The sequence below is a fragment of the Acomys minous genome (genome assembly GCF_964271855.1).
Source record: "Acomys minous genome assembly, chromosome: 13".
Lineage (NCBI taxonomy): Eukaryota > Metazoa > Chordata > Mammalia > Rodentia > Muridae > Acomys > Acomys minous.
In genome coordinates this window covers 109,543,174-109,560,144 of record NC_140495.1, presented here as the reverse complement: position 1 = coordinate 109,560,144, position 16,971 = coordinate 109,543,174, and the positions used below count along the sequence as shown (strand labels likewise).

General features: G+C 59.6%; 1 protein-coding gene across 1 annotated transcript in view; it reads right to left on the bottom strand.

Moving 5' to 3' along the window:
• The window catches only part of GRM4 (glutamate metabotropic receptor 4), a 92,596-nt gene extending 77,643 nt beyond the window's left edge, over window positions 1–14,953 (bottom strand). The window contains exons 1-2 of the mRNA XM_084754179.1: window positions 14,825–14,953; window positions 4,679–5,549 (exon numbers count right to left, since the gene is read on the bottom strand). Of these exons, the coding sequence (XP_084610305.1) occupies window positions 4,679–5,197 (519 nt within the window). The 5' untranslated portion in view covers window positions 5,198–5,549; window positions 14,825–14,953. The remainder of the gene's footprint in view (window positions 1–4,678; window positions 5,550–14,824) is intronic.
• Between the last annotated feature and the right edge of the window lie 2,018 nt (window positions 14,954–16,971).

Sequence of the window (16,971 nt, the reverse complement as noted above, 5' to 3'; positions counted from 1 at the left end):
TTGTCAGGACACCAGCAGTCCAGTCCAACAGCAAACACCAAACAGCAACACGAATCTGTAACAGTGGCACAGTCCAGCAGAAACAGCAAGGCTCTGCCGAATCGGCACGAGTCGGTGGAAGCAGCCAGAATCAGCCAGAATAACCACAAAAAGGCCTCTCTACTAAACGGAGACCAGCCCCACGGTGCACGGCGCAGCAATGCAAACAGCGTCGTCTCCCTGTCTATGGGGTTCAATGTCTATTCTTTCTAAACATCATGCGCCCTCTCACATGTCTGTTTTCAGCAGAACATTACACACCCTCTCACAGGACAGCTTCCAGAAAAACATCTCATGATACAACTTGAGTTTTTAGGGAAACCAGAAACTTCCACTTCGGGGGTGTGGCTTGGTGGGTGGGTGGGTAGGTGCTGCCTAACAAGCAGGAAGCCCGGATTCCACACTCAGCACCACAGAAACTGGGTGTGGCGGAAGTTTCCAGATAACAGTCCACCACTGTGGCAGGAGCTCATGGCAGGAACTGATGGAGAGGCCATGGATGAAGGCTGCATGCTGGCTGTCCCCATGGCTTACTCAGCCGGCTTCCTTACACACTTAGGACCACCAGCCCGAGGGTAGCCTTGTACACAGTGTGCTAGGCCTTCCACGTCAGTCATCAACCACAAAAATTCTCCACAGACTTGCCCGTAGGCCCATTTGATGGAGGTGTTTCCTCAGTTGAAGTTTCTTTTACCAGATAACTAATTTCTGTCAAGTTGACTCCCCCTCCCAAAAAAAACAATACCAGAGTGGATGCCTGTCATCCCGGCGCTGGGGAACTAGGGAGGAGGCAAGAGACTCAGAAGTTGAGCTATATGGCAAGTTTGAGGCCAGCCTGAGCTACATGAGGCCAGCCTGAGCTACACCTGACCTTGTTGAAAGAAAGAAGTTTAAGAGGAAGATGGTCGCGGACACTGAGCAGCCTCTAGCGGAGCCTAAGGTAGGACCAGGCAGGAGGCTGGGGAGAGGCTGAGCCCAGGACGAGCTCAGAAAGAAGCCAAGCAGCTCTTCCCAAGGAAGGGGAGGGGTCCGAGTCAGCACGTCCCAGCTTTGGGGCTGAAGCGTGAGCTGCCGTCTGGAGGCGGACGACTCTCAGAGTCCCTCTCCTCCATGGCCTGAAACATGCTCAAAGAACCAGAACCATTTCTGCTCTCAACTCTGCTACTCTCCCGGGTGTCCTGGGCAGGGGCTGAGGGTTGGCTGAGCCTTGGACTGCTCAACAGCCACTCCGTCCCACCCGCAATGGTGGTACCCTCGCGGCCAGGCTGGGGCAGCTCGGAGGCCCTTCCCCTTCACTAGGCCCAACAGGAGGCCTGTCGCTACCCATGGAGACACTGGCTGCTCAGCCAACACTGAGCTCGAAGCCCCCACAGGAAGACGTGGCCCAGCAGATGGCAGGAACTCTCCAGGATCAGCCTCAAAGGTCACCGGCTGTCGCAGCCTTCCTGCTCTCAGCTCTTCTGCATCGGTGGAGCGTCTCACGCTGACTTGAGGCCCGGCTCCAAGCTGGGTGTGACATTTCCTGCGGGCTGACTGTGTGCCAGGCACTGTGCTGCCATTGCTCGAGCCCCACCTCCCAATTCCATCCACCTGGCCAAGGAGGTTAGGGTGATTGTCATCATGTTTTTGCAGACGAAGACACTAAGACAGGCTAAGGCTGACTGGCATGCCCACGTGGTCAGTCCAAGTTCAACAACGACTCTGGCTGGCCTCTCTTCCAGGCCTCAGCTCTCTCCCACACAAAAAGAACTGCAGTAATTCCGAGTCTGTCTCCCCCCCTCCCCCCCAGGTGCACAGGTTGGAGCCTACACACCGTCTGGGCCACCCTCAACATCTGTTCTCAGAACGAACGTCCCTCTGGCTCAGCACACTCTGATGACAAGGCCTGGTACCATAAGTGGAGTTGTAATGACTCTGGAGGGACAAGGATTAAACTTCAGGCTTGACCCTGCCTAGGGCTGTCACCACCACACGGCAGGCACAGCCACCTCCTGCTCAGGGACTGTGTCCTCCTGTCTCTCTCTGTCTCTGTCTCTCTGTCTGTCTGTCTGTCTGTCTGTCTGTGTCTCTCTCTCTCTTTCTCTCTCGGTTTTTCTCTATGTAGCCTTGGCTGTCCTGGAACTCACTCTGTAGACCAGGCTGGCTTTGAACTTGAACTTGCAGGGACCCGCCTGCCTCCGCCCCCCAAGTGCTGGGGTTGAAGGCGTGCACCACCACGCCCAGCCCCACTCCCTCTCTTGAGAAAAACAAGCAGGATGTGATGTAAGGGGTTGCTAGGCCTGTGGCCCCCAGAGTCAGGCATCCGCTCCTCAGAGATGCCCTGAATGTCCATCCCACTTTGCCCCATTTGTGGGAGCTAGCAGTCTAGAAGGAAGCAGAGGTCTGGCCCCGTGCAGCTACAGCACACAGGCCTGGCCCTGAGGCAGGCTGTCCCTGTCAGGACTGGGAGGCAGAGCTGGGCAGTGACCCCCCACAGCCCCAGAGCTGGCTCTCTAGCGCTCCTGAGCTTGCCCTGCCCACCCTCGATGGGTTAAACTTCTCGCCTCTGGTAATGGCTTTTGAGTTTCCGGTCAAAACTCTCATCTCTATCAGTTTCATTAGTGCAGCAGCCTCATGTCAGCAGCTTGGGCCAGCCATTGTTATCACTAAAAGGGACCCAGGGAACACAGACCTCGGCCTTCTGGCTGCCCCTCCCCCCACCCCCTTTCCAGACCAGCAGTCAATGCAGCCCGCTGACGTCACAACACACGCCAGTCCCTGTGGTCCTACTGGGCTCAGCTCGGACCTCACAACCTCTTCGCATCTGATCAGAGGCTCAGCCCCTGAGCCCTGCCTGGCTCCTGTCACACCAGCTGTGCCCATCCTTGGGTAGAATAGCTCCAAACTGTCCCCCAGATATGTGGTCCCGGGGATATGCTTTAAAGTCAACCATCCAGACAGGCCATTCTGTGGACTGGCACACAGAATGTCAGACGTGCCTCCCCCACCCCATCCTTAGGGCCCTCCTCCTACAATCTTGAGCACTGAGGCAAATCTCACCTGCAATGAGGTGGGGGCTGAGCCCATGTCACCAGGAGCACAGTTGGGTGGCCCAGGCTGCCTCCCTCCCAGGCCTGGCAGGGCCCTGGGTGACTCAGCAGTCCCAACCATCACTGGGGCAGGCCTGGGGCAGCCAGCCACCGTTTTTTTTTCCCCATTGTCCCCTCCTCTCCGTGGGGCTAGTGGCACGAGAGGACCCAACCAGGCTGCTCACTCCAATACAGCACTCTGAGAACCCATGAGGTGACCAGGAGCACAACGTCCCCAGGGACTCCTTGAAATGCCCACTGCGAGGGCAGGGCAGCATTTCCTTAGAGGTCCCAGCCGCTCCTACACCCAAACCAAGTAAAACCCACGCCCCAGGAGAAGGCTACCCTAAGGCCACAGCAGGTGCACACGTGGGTTTTATAATGGCTGCCAATGCCGGCAGGGTGTGTGCTGCAGTGTGGGTAAGTTACCTGAGACTCGCCATGGCTAAATTCTACCCCATCAAACAGGAACTTCCTCTCTATCCATCCCCTCCTACAGGCACACACGCCATCCCCAGTACTGATGCATGCTGGGAGTCAGACAAACGGGCCCCAGGTGAGAGGGATCGGCTTCCTCTCCTCCTACCCCCAGTGGCTCAGCCTCTCCCAGGCCTCAGCAAGCTCTGGAGACGGGGCAAAGGAGCTAGAGGTCAGAGTTAGGAAGGGGGGAGGGGGGGGAGCGGTCTCTTCTGATCCCTTTCTCTCCCGCCCACTTCTCCCCTACACTTACACCACGTACAGAGCAGAAGAGGCAGGCTTGGGGGTGGGGGCAGCGGAGCATAATTATTGGTAAAATGCTTGTAACGTTTTTTTTTTCCCTCTCCCCAGTAGCTTTCAGTTGTTTTAGCAGCTTAGCAAGCACTTGGCTCCAATTGAATTGCAAATCAGCAGCTCTTGCCCCGGGAAGAGAAGACGGGAGGTGGTGGAGGGGGCAGGGAGGGGCTGGGGAGGGAGGAGAGGAAGACGTAGAGGAGGAGGGCAGAGGCCAGAGGGGAGGGTGGGAAGGAGACCAGGGCTAGGTTAGGGTCGCAGGGTTAGAGTTTAGCCGCCCCCGCCCCCCCCCTTCTCTCGTCCTCCTGGACCCACAACCCCACCCCCAGCAGAAAACCAGGCCACTCTTCTCCAGCCGGAACCGAAGGGCCACCAGGGGCTTCCTCAGCTAACCAGAAGAAAACATATCTTTCTTGGGAATCGCAATTATTTGAAAACAATGTCAAAACAAAAGTCTTGCTTTTTCTCTCCTGGCGATCTGTAACACTGTGGCAATCCCATCCTACATTTTGTCTGGCTGCCCTTCCATCGATCCACCTGTCTTCTGTTTGTCTGTCTGCCTCTCTCTGGCTGTTCTTTCACACACTCCAGGCCCCCTCCAGGTTCGGGGCAGGATCTGCTTCGGAACCGAGGTCAACATCAAGCCCCATCCCTCAGCGAGCGCATGTCAGCTCCGCCAGGCTGGAGCTTCAAACACAGGATCAGGCGCCGGAGCCAAGCGTGGGGGCCCCATCCTCATACACTCTCCCACAGCCAGGAAGAAGAGGGCACCCCCGGCCGCGGAACACGCAGACACTAACCTTGAAGAGGCGGAGGATGTTGGCCACCATGATCGAGACCGAACTCCCTGAAGCTCCGATGACGCCCACCACTCGTTCGGGCTTGGTGATGATGGGCGGCCCCCCGCTGCCGCAGCGGACCTCCGTGCCGTCCTTCTCGATGAGCGCCTGCACAAAGGTCAGCGACTGCTCGAGGGCGTGGGTGTCCCTCGAGCAGGTGTCCAGAATGCGGGCGCCCAGCGTGATGTTGGGCAGTAGGTCCGGGTCGTTGTTAATGCGGTCCAGGGCGAAGAGCATGGCCTCCAGCCGGTGGATGCCTTTCTCCTTCTTCAGCTCCCCACAGGCTTTCCCCTCAGAGCCTCGGCCATGGACAGGAAACAGGCCTCCCAGCGTGATGTCCCCATCAATGCGGATAGAGTTCATGTGGGGGTGACCCTTGGGCTTCCCTAAGGATGAAGGCACCCAGGGCCCATAAATGGTGAGAAGCAGGCAGACAGGCAGCCGGGCCCACCACCAGGCCCAGCCTCCCTTCCCAGGCATTTCGGAAAGGCCTAGAGACCCATGAACAGTGGGCCCCACTCCTAGCCCTAGCAGGCTCTGGGTCCCATGACCTGGGCGCGCACGTGGACAGGGCAGCTTCAGCAGCAGGATGGCTCAAGATGGCCCATCCCAGAGATCTCTCCTCCTCTGATACTTGAGTAGACTTGGGGGGGCCCACACAGGCCAAACCCACAGGCGACAGCAAGTGGCCTGAGCTACAGGAGGTCTTGGATGCTTGTCCCCATGTCCTGAGGGCCAGGTTTCCGTGTCTGGCTGTGGGAAGGGAGGCACGCTCCTATCCTGGCGGGATCTTAGCATCAAGAAGAAAACAGCTCCGATTGCTCCTCCCAACCTGGGAAAGAGAGAGAGACTATCACCCAGCCTGAAGGAGACATTGCTGTTTGTGATTCCTGTCGGGAGCCTGGGAGAGGGAGCCCAGGGGTTAGCACCGAGGAGGCTATAAACCGCTCCTTGATTTTCGATGCTGTAGCCAGCTCCTGGGGAAATGCAGGGCCCAGCTGAAAGCAGGGTCACACTTGAAGACCTTCTATGGCCATGGTCTACTGCCCGCAGAGGCCAGGCCCCTAAGAGAGTACTCTAGGGACAGCAAGCAAGGCTGGGGAGGAATGGGCCTCAGAAGCTATAGCAAGACCCCAATCCTGTCAGTCCAACATCATGACAGAAATGCGGAACAGAGAACTCTCAGCTCATAGCTCCAAACAGGAAACACAGCTTTTTTTTGGGGGGGGGGGAACCCAGGGTCCAGGTGAGGAAGACCTTGGGAGGAGAGGCTGCCCAGGAAGGCTGTGGTGCTGGCTGAGCCCAGGCCGGGAGCAGCAACTTCAAAGGCTGGGAAGAAGTGGGAATCTGGGGCTCCCCACTTCCACATGTTCACCCCCGGCACACAGGTTCCTTCCTCCTGTCCCTCGCCCTCCCTGCCTCAGCCTCCTCAGGCCTCCTTCCATCTCCCTGCCGCCCCAGTGGGGCTCGGGTTGCGGCCTGGCCCCCGCACACTATTGTCATCACTGCTGTTATTGTTGTTGTGATTAAATATTTATCTGCAGGGAGAGAGGAGAAACAAAGCTCTTCCTCAGCCTCACAGCTAATTTGGGCTAATTTCCCCCGGGGATTCCCGCACACCCCCCCCTTCAGCCTTGCCCCCCCCCCACACCTAAAGCCAGCAGCCTCCTCCCTCTCCTTCGGGGGCCCACCTGGGGAGCAGCTGGGAGCTGCATCAGGGCTGAGAGGTGACCCTTCTCTGGGGGATTCTCAAGTAAAGGCCAGCCAGCTACTTGGCCACTCTGTGCCTCAGTTTCTCATTCAACTGGAAGAGGAACTAGAATCTGGATTAAAAACTTCCCCTTAGAAATGAGGTGCCTCAGCCGGGCGTGGTGGCGCACGCCTTTAATCCCAGCACTCAGGAGGCAGAGGCAGGCGGATCGCTGTGAGGTCGAGGCCAGCCTGGTCTACAAAGTGAGTCTAGGACAGCCAAGGCTACACAGAGAAACCCTGTCTCAAAAAAAAAAAAAAAAGAAAGAAAGAAATGAGGTGCCTCCATAGAGGCCTAGCAGGGGCCCCCAACTTGCCAGCCTTTCTACTGAAGCCCCAAGGAGAGGGAAGGGAAAGATGGCTTCCGGGCTTTTCTCACCACGGGGTCCTCACACTAAAGTGTTGGGGGGGCTGGGATTGAACCCCAAGGTCCAGCACATCGAAACAAGCTCTCCATCACTGAGCTACAAGCCCAGACCTCAAATGTTCCAAGTGCAACAGCTTTCAACACAGAGACGCCAGTGACAGTGACGAAGTCCACGTGGCCCTGCTCAGCCAGCACCCTGGAAGGCCAGAGCATCCCATGACATTCCCAGTCACCCAGATCAAGATGTCCCAGGTCCAGAAACAAAGCACATGGAAAGGCTGGGAGCATCACCTTCTCCAAGACCCAGGGAGCTGGCGCTGGAGCTACAGCCAGTGTCGTGGGCTACCCCTGTTCAGAGCTGTCGCCCCTCGCCCCTCATGGGAATGGCTTTATAGGGTCACTTTCTAAGTGTCTTTCTCTGCGCGGTAGGCAGCTTACCGGCAGTTAGGAAGAGATTGGTGTCACCACGGGGGTCCCAAAGCTCTGCCCTGCCTTGCCAGGTGAGCTCCTCTGGGTCTCTTGTTCAGATATATAAGTTGCGTAAGTCTGGGCACCATGCTGGCCCCACGGGCACATCTGCAGCTGCCACCGAAATGACCTGTGTGCACACAGGGCATGGACATGCCATACAGCTGCCAAGGGGTTACTTGGCGGTTCCACCAACTACAGGAACGGTGAAGAGTTCAGCCCCACCGCACAGAGGAGGCAGCTGTGGCACCAAGTACTTCCGCCCGCAGAAAAGAAAGGCAGTGTATGTGCAGGCTGCCCCATGGTCTGGTCACCACTGCTGTGGTGGGCAGCCCCTCAGGCCTTCTGAGTTCATGACTGTTTCCATAAGTGTCACATGGAGGGGGTTTGGCACCCCAACAGTATGAGCCACATCAGGGCCAGCTGATGCAGGGAGCCTGCATGAAACAGCTTGTGACAGTGGCCCTGCACGGGCCTGCAGCCCTTTCCAGGGGTTCTCTGACAGCTTTCCCTAGAGGCTCACTACACCACCCACATGTGAGGACCATCAGGGAATGGGGGGTGGGGGGAGCCCAACATGAGCAGAGCCAGGATCAGGAGCTCTGAGGGCACTTCCGCTGCCAAACCTCTCTCTCGGATTGGATCCTAGTCCCTGACCCTAACAGGTCCCCTAGCACCCCTGGCAGGCCTGACTCGCTAAAGAGTTTGTCAGACACACACTCCTGCAGCCCCCTCCCCCCCGCCCCGTCGCCCATCTTTTGATGCTGTATTAGGAACAAGGGGAAGTAAAAATACCCTGAAAAGGAAGCAGGGAACAGCACCAGGGCCGCCTGTCTCCCCCTGCAGGGAGAAGGGGGGTTCTTTGAAGTCCATTCCCCAGGCCCCAGACTCTCTACCCCCACTAATTCCAAAATAGCCAGGGTAGCTCAAATAGGACAAACTAAAGGCACCTCTTCCCAGGCTGGCTGCCTCTCCCTCCTCTTCTCCTCTCCCCCCCCCCCCCCCGCACCCCCATGCCCCTAGCGCCCCTGGCTTAGTCCTCCTCCCTTCCCCCTCCCGCTGGCTTCAGGGTGGACAGTGACAGCACAGAGCCAGCCTCCCCCTGTGGCAGCAGCTCGGAAGGCCAACAGTAAGGCAGTTTCCAGAGCTTTCTCTTGAGTGAGGAAGTTATAAAGGGAACTTGGAATGGGCTGCCATCTAAGCCGGCCTCTGTCACCTGAGGGTGGTGCACGGGAACCTGTCTCGTTGTCAATGCAAAGTCCTCTCAAGGTCCACCGGCCTTTCTGGCCTCAACCCTTCCTCCCCAGGCATGAGGAACCGGACCACAGAGCAACAACTGCACAGAAGAACCGTGATTCACCACACTCTAACCATCTTGCCTTCTATTCTCCCAAAACCAACCAGACAGAACAAAACCCAAACACCAGAACTGAGGGCAGAAAATGGGGGCAGGGGTGAGTGTGTGTGTGTGTGTGTGTGTGTGTGTGTGTGTGTGTGTGTGAGAGAGAGAGAGAGAGAGAGAGAGAGAGAGAGAGAGAGAGAGAGAGAGAGACAGACATTGTACTACTGTGCTACAGGACGAGGTGGGAGCCACTATGCTGGATCCACTGCAGATGGTGCCCAAGGACAGATGTGGGTACTCAGGGGAGCAAGGCCTGCAGGGAGAGCTAGAACAGAACCCAGGCTGCACCTCAGCCCACCTGAGCCTTGCTCTAGCACCTCAGCGTGGTGGCCTGTCCCACCCTGGGTAGCTTTTGCTCCCATTCAGCTCAGCTTGCTGAGGGGGGACTGTCCTAAATCTCCTCAGCTGTGTGGACACCCCTCAACCCACATCTCACCCTAAAGGACAAAAGAAAAGGAACCAGGGGTCTCTCCTCTCTTTCTGCCTCCACGACCCCCAGGACCACACCACCCAGCAAAGGACTGGTTTGTGAGTCAACACCCTCCCAAAGGGACATGCCAGTGCTAAGACATGAAACGCAGGTCACTCAAAACCTCCCCTGACCCACAGTGAGAAAGCTCTGCCTGCCTGAGACCCGCAGGGCAGACCCACCCCGCACGCAGCCTGCACAGCGTTCCAGGGGCCTGCACTCCTTCCTAGGGGCCTTCATGGCTTCCCAGGGGCTTGCACACCTTCCCAGGGACCTGCACGGCTTCCCAGGGGCTTGCTCTGTATTTACAAGATTCTGTAACACACAGGGCACTTCTTCTTTTTTTTTTTTTTTTTTTTTTTTGGTTTTTCGAGACAGGGTTTCTCTGTGTAGCCTTGACTGTCCTGGACTCACTTTATAGACCAGGTTGGCCTCGAACTCACAGCAATCCGCCTGCCTCTGCCTCCCGAGTGCTGGGATTAAAGGTGTGCGCCACCACGCCTGGCCACACAGGGCACTTCTAAAGGTGGAACTTGGAGTGAGGTTTCAGACTGACAGGGCCAAGGCGTCCAGGTATCTGGAACTTTCTACCCACCCAGAGACTTATTCTAAAGAGCAGGAACTCCCCGCCCACCCCCCCTCCCCCCCCCCCCCGCCCCCGCAATCCTGGTGCCTCAGCACCTGACAACCACAGGCCGGTAACCAAGAGGATGGTGCTGGTACCCAGCTCTGGAAGCCCCACAACCCAAAGAGCGGAAGCTTCCTGACTGGGACCCACACACACACCGCAAAGTCCTGAAACCCAGATCCCACACTCCCAGGCATCCGCCCAGGTTCTGCCAGAGCACAGACGGGATTCAGAGGGGACACCCTGGAGAAAGGGGTACGAAAGGGGAGCAGGAGTGGAGTGGGAAAGACACAGGAAATGACTTCCCAGCTGAGGAAAACATGGCACCCGCCGTCCCGTACTTCTGCCCTCTCAGTGGCCGCCGAGAGCCCTCCTCCCCCAGGAAATGTGCCCAGCTACTCCAGCTACTCCAGCTACTCCAGCTCCTACAACAAATATTAGTCCCGCTGATGCTGAAGCTGATGCTTCGGGGCGGGAGAGGTGCACACTGGGGGCCCATGTGACCAGCTTCTCCACATCGCCTGTGCGTGCTTCCTCCACGGATCAGAACACAAAATAACACCCTCAATCAATGACAGGCGGAGACAAGTCCTACCCAGAGGCAGCCATGCAGCTCCACTGAGGCAGAGCCCAGGACAGACAACCAGCAGCCGTGCCTGGGGTCTACGGGGCCTCGCGGTGTGTGGGGAACGCAGACCCTTTAACCATGACCATTCAGTCAAATACAGCTGGGGTCCTACAGTGTGCCCTGCCGTGCCGCCGTGCCTCAGCGGATGCACACCCCTGTGCAGCTGACACTGGCCACGAAGGAGGGTACAAAAGCCACGTAGCACAGTGAAGGGTCTGTGCTACCCAGAGCAGCCCTTTGGGAGGAAGATGACAAGGGCTTGCATTCAAACAGAAAGGAAAGCCTGGAGGGGTCGAGCCCTGTGGGTCTCTGAGCAGAAGCCTGGAGGGGACCACAGAGAAAAAAGGCCCTGAGGTTGGTGCTCGTTATCAGGGGACAGCAGCAGGACAGCACGTCCAGAGGGGAGGGAGGGAGGGGGCAGAGGGGTGGCTGAGGGGACAAGGCCAGAGAAGGTAACCAGCTAAGGTCAAATCAGACTCCCTGGCCACAGTGCAGAGAGGCAAATGGCTGGGGGCAAGGGGGGGGGCTTAAGCGCAGTGACACAGTGAAAGAGAGACCCCGAGGTCCAGAGGGACAACCACCTGCGCAGGCCACCAACTCTTGGCCAGAAACACCCACTGCCTGCCTTCTCTGGAGCATCAAAATCCATGCTGTCTTGTCCAACCTTCAGGCCCAGGCCGGTGTCCATGGCCCAGACCTCCCCTCCCCTCTCCTCTCCCCACTGGCTGCCACCGTCCCTTGCTTCCCATAACAAGACTCAAGTACAGCTAGCTCATGCTGCTGTGGCCTCATCTCTGCAGCTGCTCCCTTTCTGTCCCGCCCTCTCCCTAAATCCAACCCTCTCCCCCGCCCCCCCTCCACACACACACCCAAGCACTGCCTGGAGCGGGTGGCTTAGCCCTGTCCAATCTATCCTGCCACAGAGCTGTGGACTCGCCACATCTGAGGACAGGCCTCCATCCCTAGGCGGGCCGCACAAAGGCCATGAACCAGGAGAGTCCAGGACAGTGTCTGTGACAGACGGTGCCTGCCGGGAGCTTTCTCTCTCATCTCTGTATCTGAACCAGCCCTGCATCCAGGCAGTGGCTTTGTTTTAACTAGCCCTGCCCTAACTAGTAGGTACAAGGGCTGGTTTCTGTCACCCAAGACTGCAGAGAGACAACCAGAGAACCCAAACCTCTGGCCCACAGCCCACCCCGCTGTGCTCCCTTCACCTCAATGGCCGTGGCCTTGCCTTCTCCCGGAGAGTGGAGGCCTAACTAGACTGTCTCACTCGGGCCTAAAATGGCACAGGCTGTCATTATGGGCTGTCACTTCCCAATTACTGCAGATAATATCTACTTTAATTGAACAGGGTCCCGATAATGCCATTATGCACCGGGTTACCCAATTCATTTAATATATGCGTGTCCACACATTAACACCTGACTGCCACCAGGAGACTGCTACACAGACACATTCCTGAGATGACACTTCATGGGCGGCATCAGCTGAGGACCAGCCTCGCCCGGCCTGTGGGCTCACCGGGAAGAGAGGTGGGGGGGAGGGGAAGACAGCGGGCTAGGCCAGCTTGGAGCCAGCAGGTGCTTCTCTAAGGGGGTCTTTCTCAAATCCTTTCCTGCAGAAGCAAAGTTCTCTGGGGAAGAGGAACCACAGCCTGAGGTGGGCGAGGTCGGAGGGAGGCATTGTTGCGCAGAGGGCAGGTGCACGGGCCTGAGGAGCTAGCCTGCTCTCCAAGGGCCCCAGGCTGGGGCATCTCTCAATGCTTCTATGCACACGCTGTATATGTATGCGTGCTGTGTGTGTGTGTGGTGAACACACTCGTGCATGCTTGTGTACATACGGGGACCAGGAGTAGACGGCGGGTGTCACCCCCAGTCCCTCTCCTCCCTGTTTCTTGAGCCAGGTCGCTCACTAAGTAGGCAGCTGTAGGCTGACTGGGCTAGGCTCCACCTCCCCAGGGCTGCATTACAGGCACATCAGCACGTCACCTTCTCACACAGGTGCTGGTACCCACACTCAGGCCCTGGTGCTTGCCCAATGAGCCAGCTTCCAGCTTCGCCTCATTGAGTTTCCAGTATTTCCCCCCTGGCTGGGGCAGACCTGACCCTCTCAGCTACAAGAGGTCTTGTAGGAAGTGACAGGAAGCTGTTCCCCGACTCCAAGGCCCTCTGTTGCTTCTTCAGGTGGCCCTGCTTAGGCAGTAAGTCTTCTGCCAGGCCAGGAGCGGGGCTGGGGCCTGGCTGCCAGCTCCCTCACGCCTTCTCCAGGTGGCAGGAGCTGACAGCCCAGCTGCCCCGGCTCCCAGCAGGGCCTGCCCACTGGGAAGAAGTTCGGTTCCGGGCGGGCGACAAGAGGAGGACAGCAGGGTGGGCAGATGTCTTGGGGTGGGTGGTAATTAGGGGCTGCTTGCTCGTGCTTGTGGAGAGAGGACGGGTCTGTCAGCTATAATTACAGGGCTCTGGAGTCATAGGTTCTGCTCCACGTCTTCTTACCAACTGGCCCCTGCAGTGGGGTAGGGACAGCCCAGCCACCCCAAAGTGGGCTGTGGAGCCCTCAGGACAGGGACAAGGCCACAGAGCATTCCAGACTCTTCTGGACGGTAAAACTATTCACTCACAGGCCGACTGCCAGGCTCCAACAAACCATGCCGCCAACAGAAAGACGTAGAAAGCACTGAGAGGAGGGAGGGCCGACCAGAAAAGCTGTTCAGCTCCTGTCCTCCCTTCCTCGGACCTGTTCTGTGTGGGGCTGAGTATCCTCCCCCCCCCCCGAACACGCCTGAAAATCTACCATTCATGGGTTGTTCCCCCCTTGCTAAACCCAGCCAGCTTCCAGGATGAGGAGTCATGTCTGAGGCATGCACTTCAAGGCTCAGTAGAGACTCTGAGGTAGCATTCCCAAAGGTCCCTCCCACCCAGGAGGAGACGCTGACCAAGGCTGGGGCTTCCTCCAGGAAACAGGCTTCCACTGCGGACGAACCCCCACAGCACGCTCCCACCTGCCCAAGTCCTGTGAGGATCCTCTGTGATGCTCTCCCACCCACCCCACCCGCCACGGGAGTCTCCAAGCTCCTAGCTGAGCAGTTCAGGAATGCTCCCAAGTTCTCACCAAAGGCCTGCCACCTCCTCCGGTGCGGTGCCGGAGAGAAAGAGGCTAAGACCAAGCCTGAGAGGTAGGGAGAGAAAGGAAACCCTGGCTGCCCGGATCAGGCTCTAGCGACCTCGGCAGGGACACTCTCAGAGTGCTGGCCTTCCTGCCTGCTCTAAGTCCAGAATCCAGAGTAGAGGGGGTGGCTGCGAACACACACACACACACACACACACACACACACACACCTACCCCTCATGCCAGACTCACGGCAGGGTGGCCATCACACTGCCACACATGTGGCTTGGGGCACCCTAACCCTGCAAGCCAGTTCAGAGGGTGTCCCCAAAAGCCAGCTTTCTCCCTGGACAGGAATAGTGAGAAGTGCAAAGAGAAGAAACCAGGTACCCCCTGCGGAAAGGATTGTCTGACCATGATAGTGTCTCTCAGGGCCTAAGGGCAGAGGGCGCTCGTCCTTTGCGCTCAGGACTCCCCGCCGCCGCCGCGCTGCTGCCCCAGCTCAGCACAAACAGCCTCGCAGCGCCGGGTGCGGGGTGCGGGGTGCGGGGGCGCAGCGCACAGTCAGGCCTCCACCTCGGCCCCGCCCCCGCGCGGGGAGGGGACACGGCTGCCCGCGGGCTCCGGGAAACGACCCTTGAGCAGGGACCTCCCCCTCCACACGCTCGCTCACACAGAGCCCTTAGAGACGCTCGATTCACCAAGGGTTCGGGGAGGGTAAGGTCCCAAGAGTCCAGAGAAAGCCTGACCTCAGGTCCCGGGGCTGCGGAGAGACCCCAGACCTGCAGCGCCACCGCAAACCACGGCGGCGGCTGCAGGCGGGAGGCGCTCAGGCTCCAGCCAGTGGCGAAGGTGGTGCCCGGGCTGGACGCCGTTCTCAGAGAAGGGAGCCTCAGCAAGGGTCAGGAGCTGCCTCCAGCTGAGGACCACCGGGCAAAGGCGCACACCCCGACCCGCGCCCCATCGCCTAGCCTCTCCGCAGAGGGGGCGCGCGGGTGTCACCGTCCCCCATCGGAGCCAACTCCACCTGTCATCAGTGCAGCCCATCATAGCCCCCACCCCACTTTCCCCCAGATCCGCAAATAGCTATGCCTGGTCCCCGAGGGGCATCGGAGGGGCCGCACCAGCCCTGAGGGGAACCCCTGTACCTGGGTCCCGCGCCCTCCTCCCGGAACTAGGGAGCTCACGAGGCCACCTCCCCAAACGCCGGGGTCCCCGCCGCAGCCCGCGCTCCCGGAGGCCGGAGGGCATCGTCCCCTCTGCCCGTGTCCCTCCGGCTACAACTCACCGCGCATCGGCGAGGTGAACGCCGCGGCCAGGGGTCGGCTGCACCCGGGGAGCGCAAGGAGGCGGCAGCCAGCCGTTAGCTGCTCGCGGTGCCGGGAGCCCGGGCCGCGGCGGGCGGCGCTGACGCTGCGGACCAAGCCGGGCGCGGAGCCGCCAGCAGTCCCGGGCGCGGCGGGGAGGAGCTGGCTGCCGCTTTGGCCGGAGCCTCGGAGCAGCAAGCGGCGCTCGGCGGCTGCTCCCGGGGAGCTGGAGCTGCTGGGAGCGGCCGCCACGGTGCCGGTGCTGCCACCACCGCCGCCGCCGCGGACCCCGAGAGCGCGGGCGAGGCGGTGCGGGGCGCTGCGTGCGCCGAGGCTCGGGGCTGGGGAGCGAGCGCAGCCGGCCGAGGTGCGGGCACCTGACGGCGGCAGCAGCGGCAGCGGCGGGGAGAATATGAGAGCCTGCGAGCCAGGCACCGGGAGCCCGGCGGCGCGGGAGGGGCGCGAGCGCCGGGAGCGCGGGCCGAGGGCCGAGGGGGCCGCACCGCTCCCGGCGCCCACCGCCCTGCCGCACCGCACGCGAGAGCCCAGCCCGCAAGTTTGCGCCGCGAGTGCGGATCGAGCGCGCCACGCTTCCGCCGGCCTTTTAAAGAGCGAGAGCACGGGTCCCCCCCACATACACCCGCACCTCCACCTCCGGAAGCTGGGACTCGCCACCCCTCCACGCCCTCCCCGCCGGCAGCTCCCGCTCCCTCCGCACCCCGTTGTCGCCCGCTCCAGGAAGCCTCCCCTCCTACCCCCCACCCCGGTGAGCGCGCCAGCTCGCCACCCCTGCACCCCAAAGACATGGCGGAGACCCCTCCTCACCCCTACAGGTCGAGAGTCAGGGAACCCAGCTTCCCGTCGCACACCCGGAAAAGTACAGCAGAGCTCAGGGACCTAGAGGGGCGCGCTACACCCACCCGGGTGCGTCACTGGAACCCCCACCCGCAGGGCCGCCTCTCATAGTATAGCACACACGTGGCGTATGCCCCCCTGTGCCACGCTCATTTGCACACTTATATCACAAGCATGCCCAGGAAGGAAACTGAGGCCCAGAGAGGCAAATCCACTTGCCCCAGGTCTCACAGCCTGTGGGGAAGATCGCTCTTACCCCTGACCCTCTAGTGTCCCCTGTTCAACCTGGGACCCACCAAACACGGTGTAACAGGTGGCCTGGAGCTAGCTAGCCCCAAGAAGAGTTCCTCAGCTCAAAAGGCTGGCATCCAGCTGCCCCTTCCTCTCGCGTGGGCTTTGGCGATCCGGAAGGGCACCCTCGAGGCAGGCCGTGAGGAAGCCAGAGACAGACCACACCATCCTTGCAAACAGGTCCAGACTGCAGAAGTGGCTGCCCTGAAAGCCCCCAGGAGTGGTCAGTCCGGTCCTGGGGAGGTGCTACAGTGGCAGGGAGACAGGAGGTTGGTGATAACAGAGCAGGAGAGGGGGCCAGGGGCGTCCTGGTGCCACCTGGTGTTCACTGTGCCCAGGCCTGGGGCACTCAGCCACCCTGGCTGCCGGATTTCCAAAGAACCTAGAGGGACCTGAGAGTCTGGGAACAGCAAGGACTGAGGTAGCTCTGCTTCTGCCCCTCAAGCCCCCTACCAATGCAGGCCCCGATCCCCAGCTCTCCAGACTGTGAAGGCCAGCCTTCACAGCAGCGCCTGGCACCGTGCCTGCACCACGGTGAGCTTAGAAGTGTTTGGTGAATGAATAAGTGTCGGCGGCCTGTGTACTCTAGTCGCTGTCACATGTAATGACCCAAATACATGTCTCCTTTACCCGTCAGTCTGAAGTCTCCGGCTGTCTCCAGACTGTCCATTCATAGACGCTTTGTCTCTGTGTAACTGAGACCAAGATCCAGTGTCACTCACAGTGCAGACACAGACAGCCATGTCCAAGTGGTAGCTGAGCACCCGAGGTTCAGGCCCTGGGCCCAGCTACAAAGCACGGCACAGAACATGGTCCCCAGCATCCTTTGGTTGGTTGGATGAGTGGACAGAACTGAAAATAACACAGGCCATGGTTTACTGACAACCAAACCTACCACAACCAGCCACACCCCTACCCCTGCCCCTCAGGACTGTTACTCCCCACCCCTACCCCCCACCAGCTGTGTTGCTAAACGCTGTGT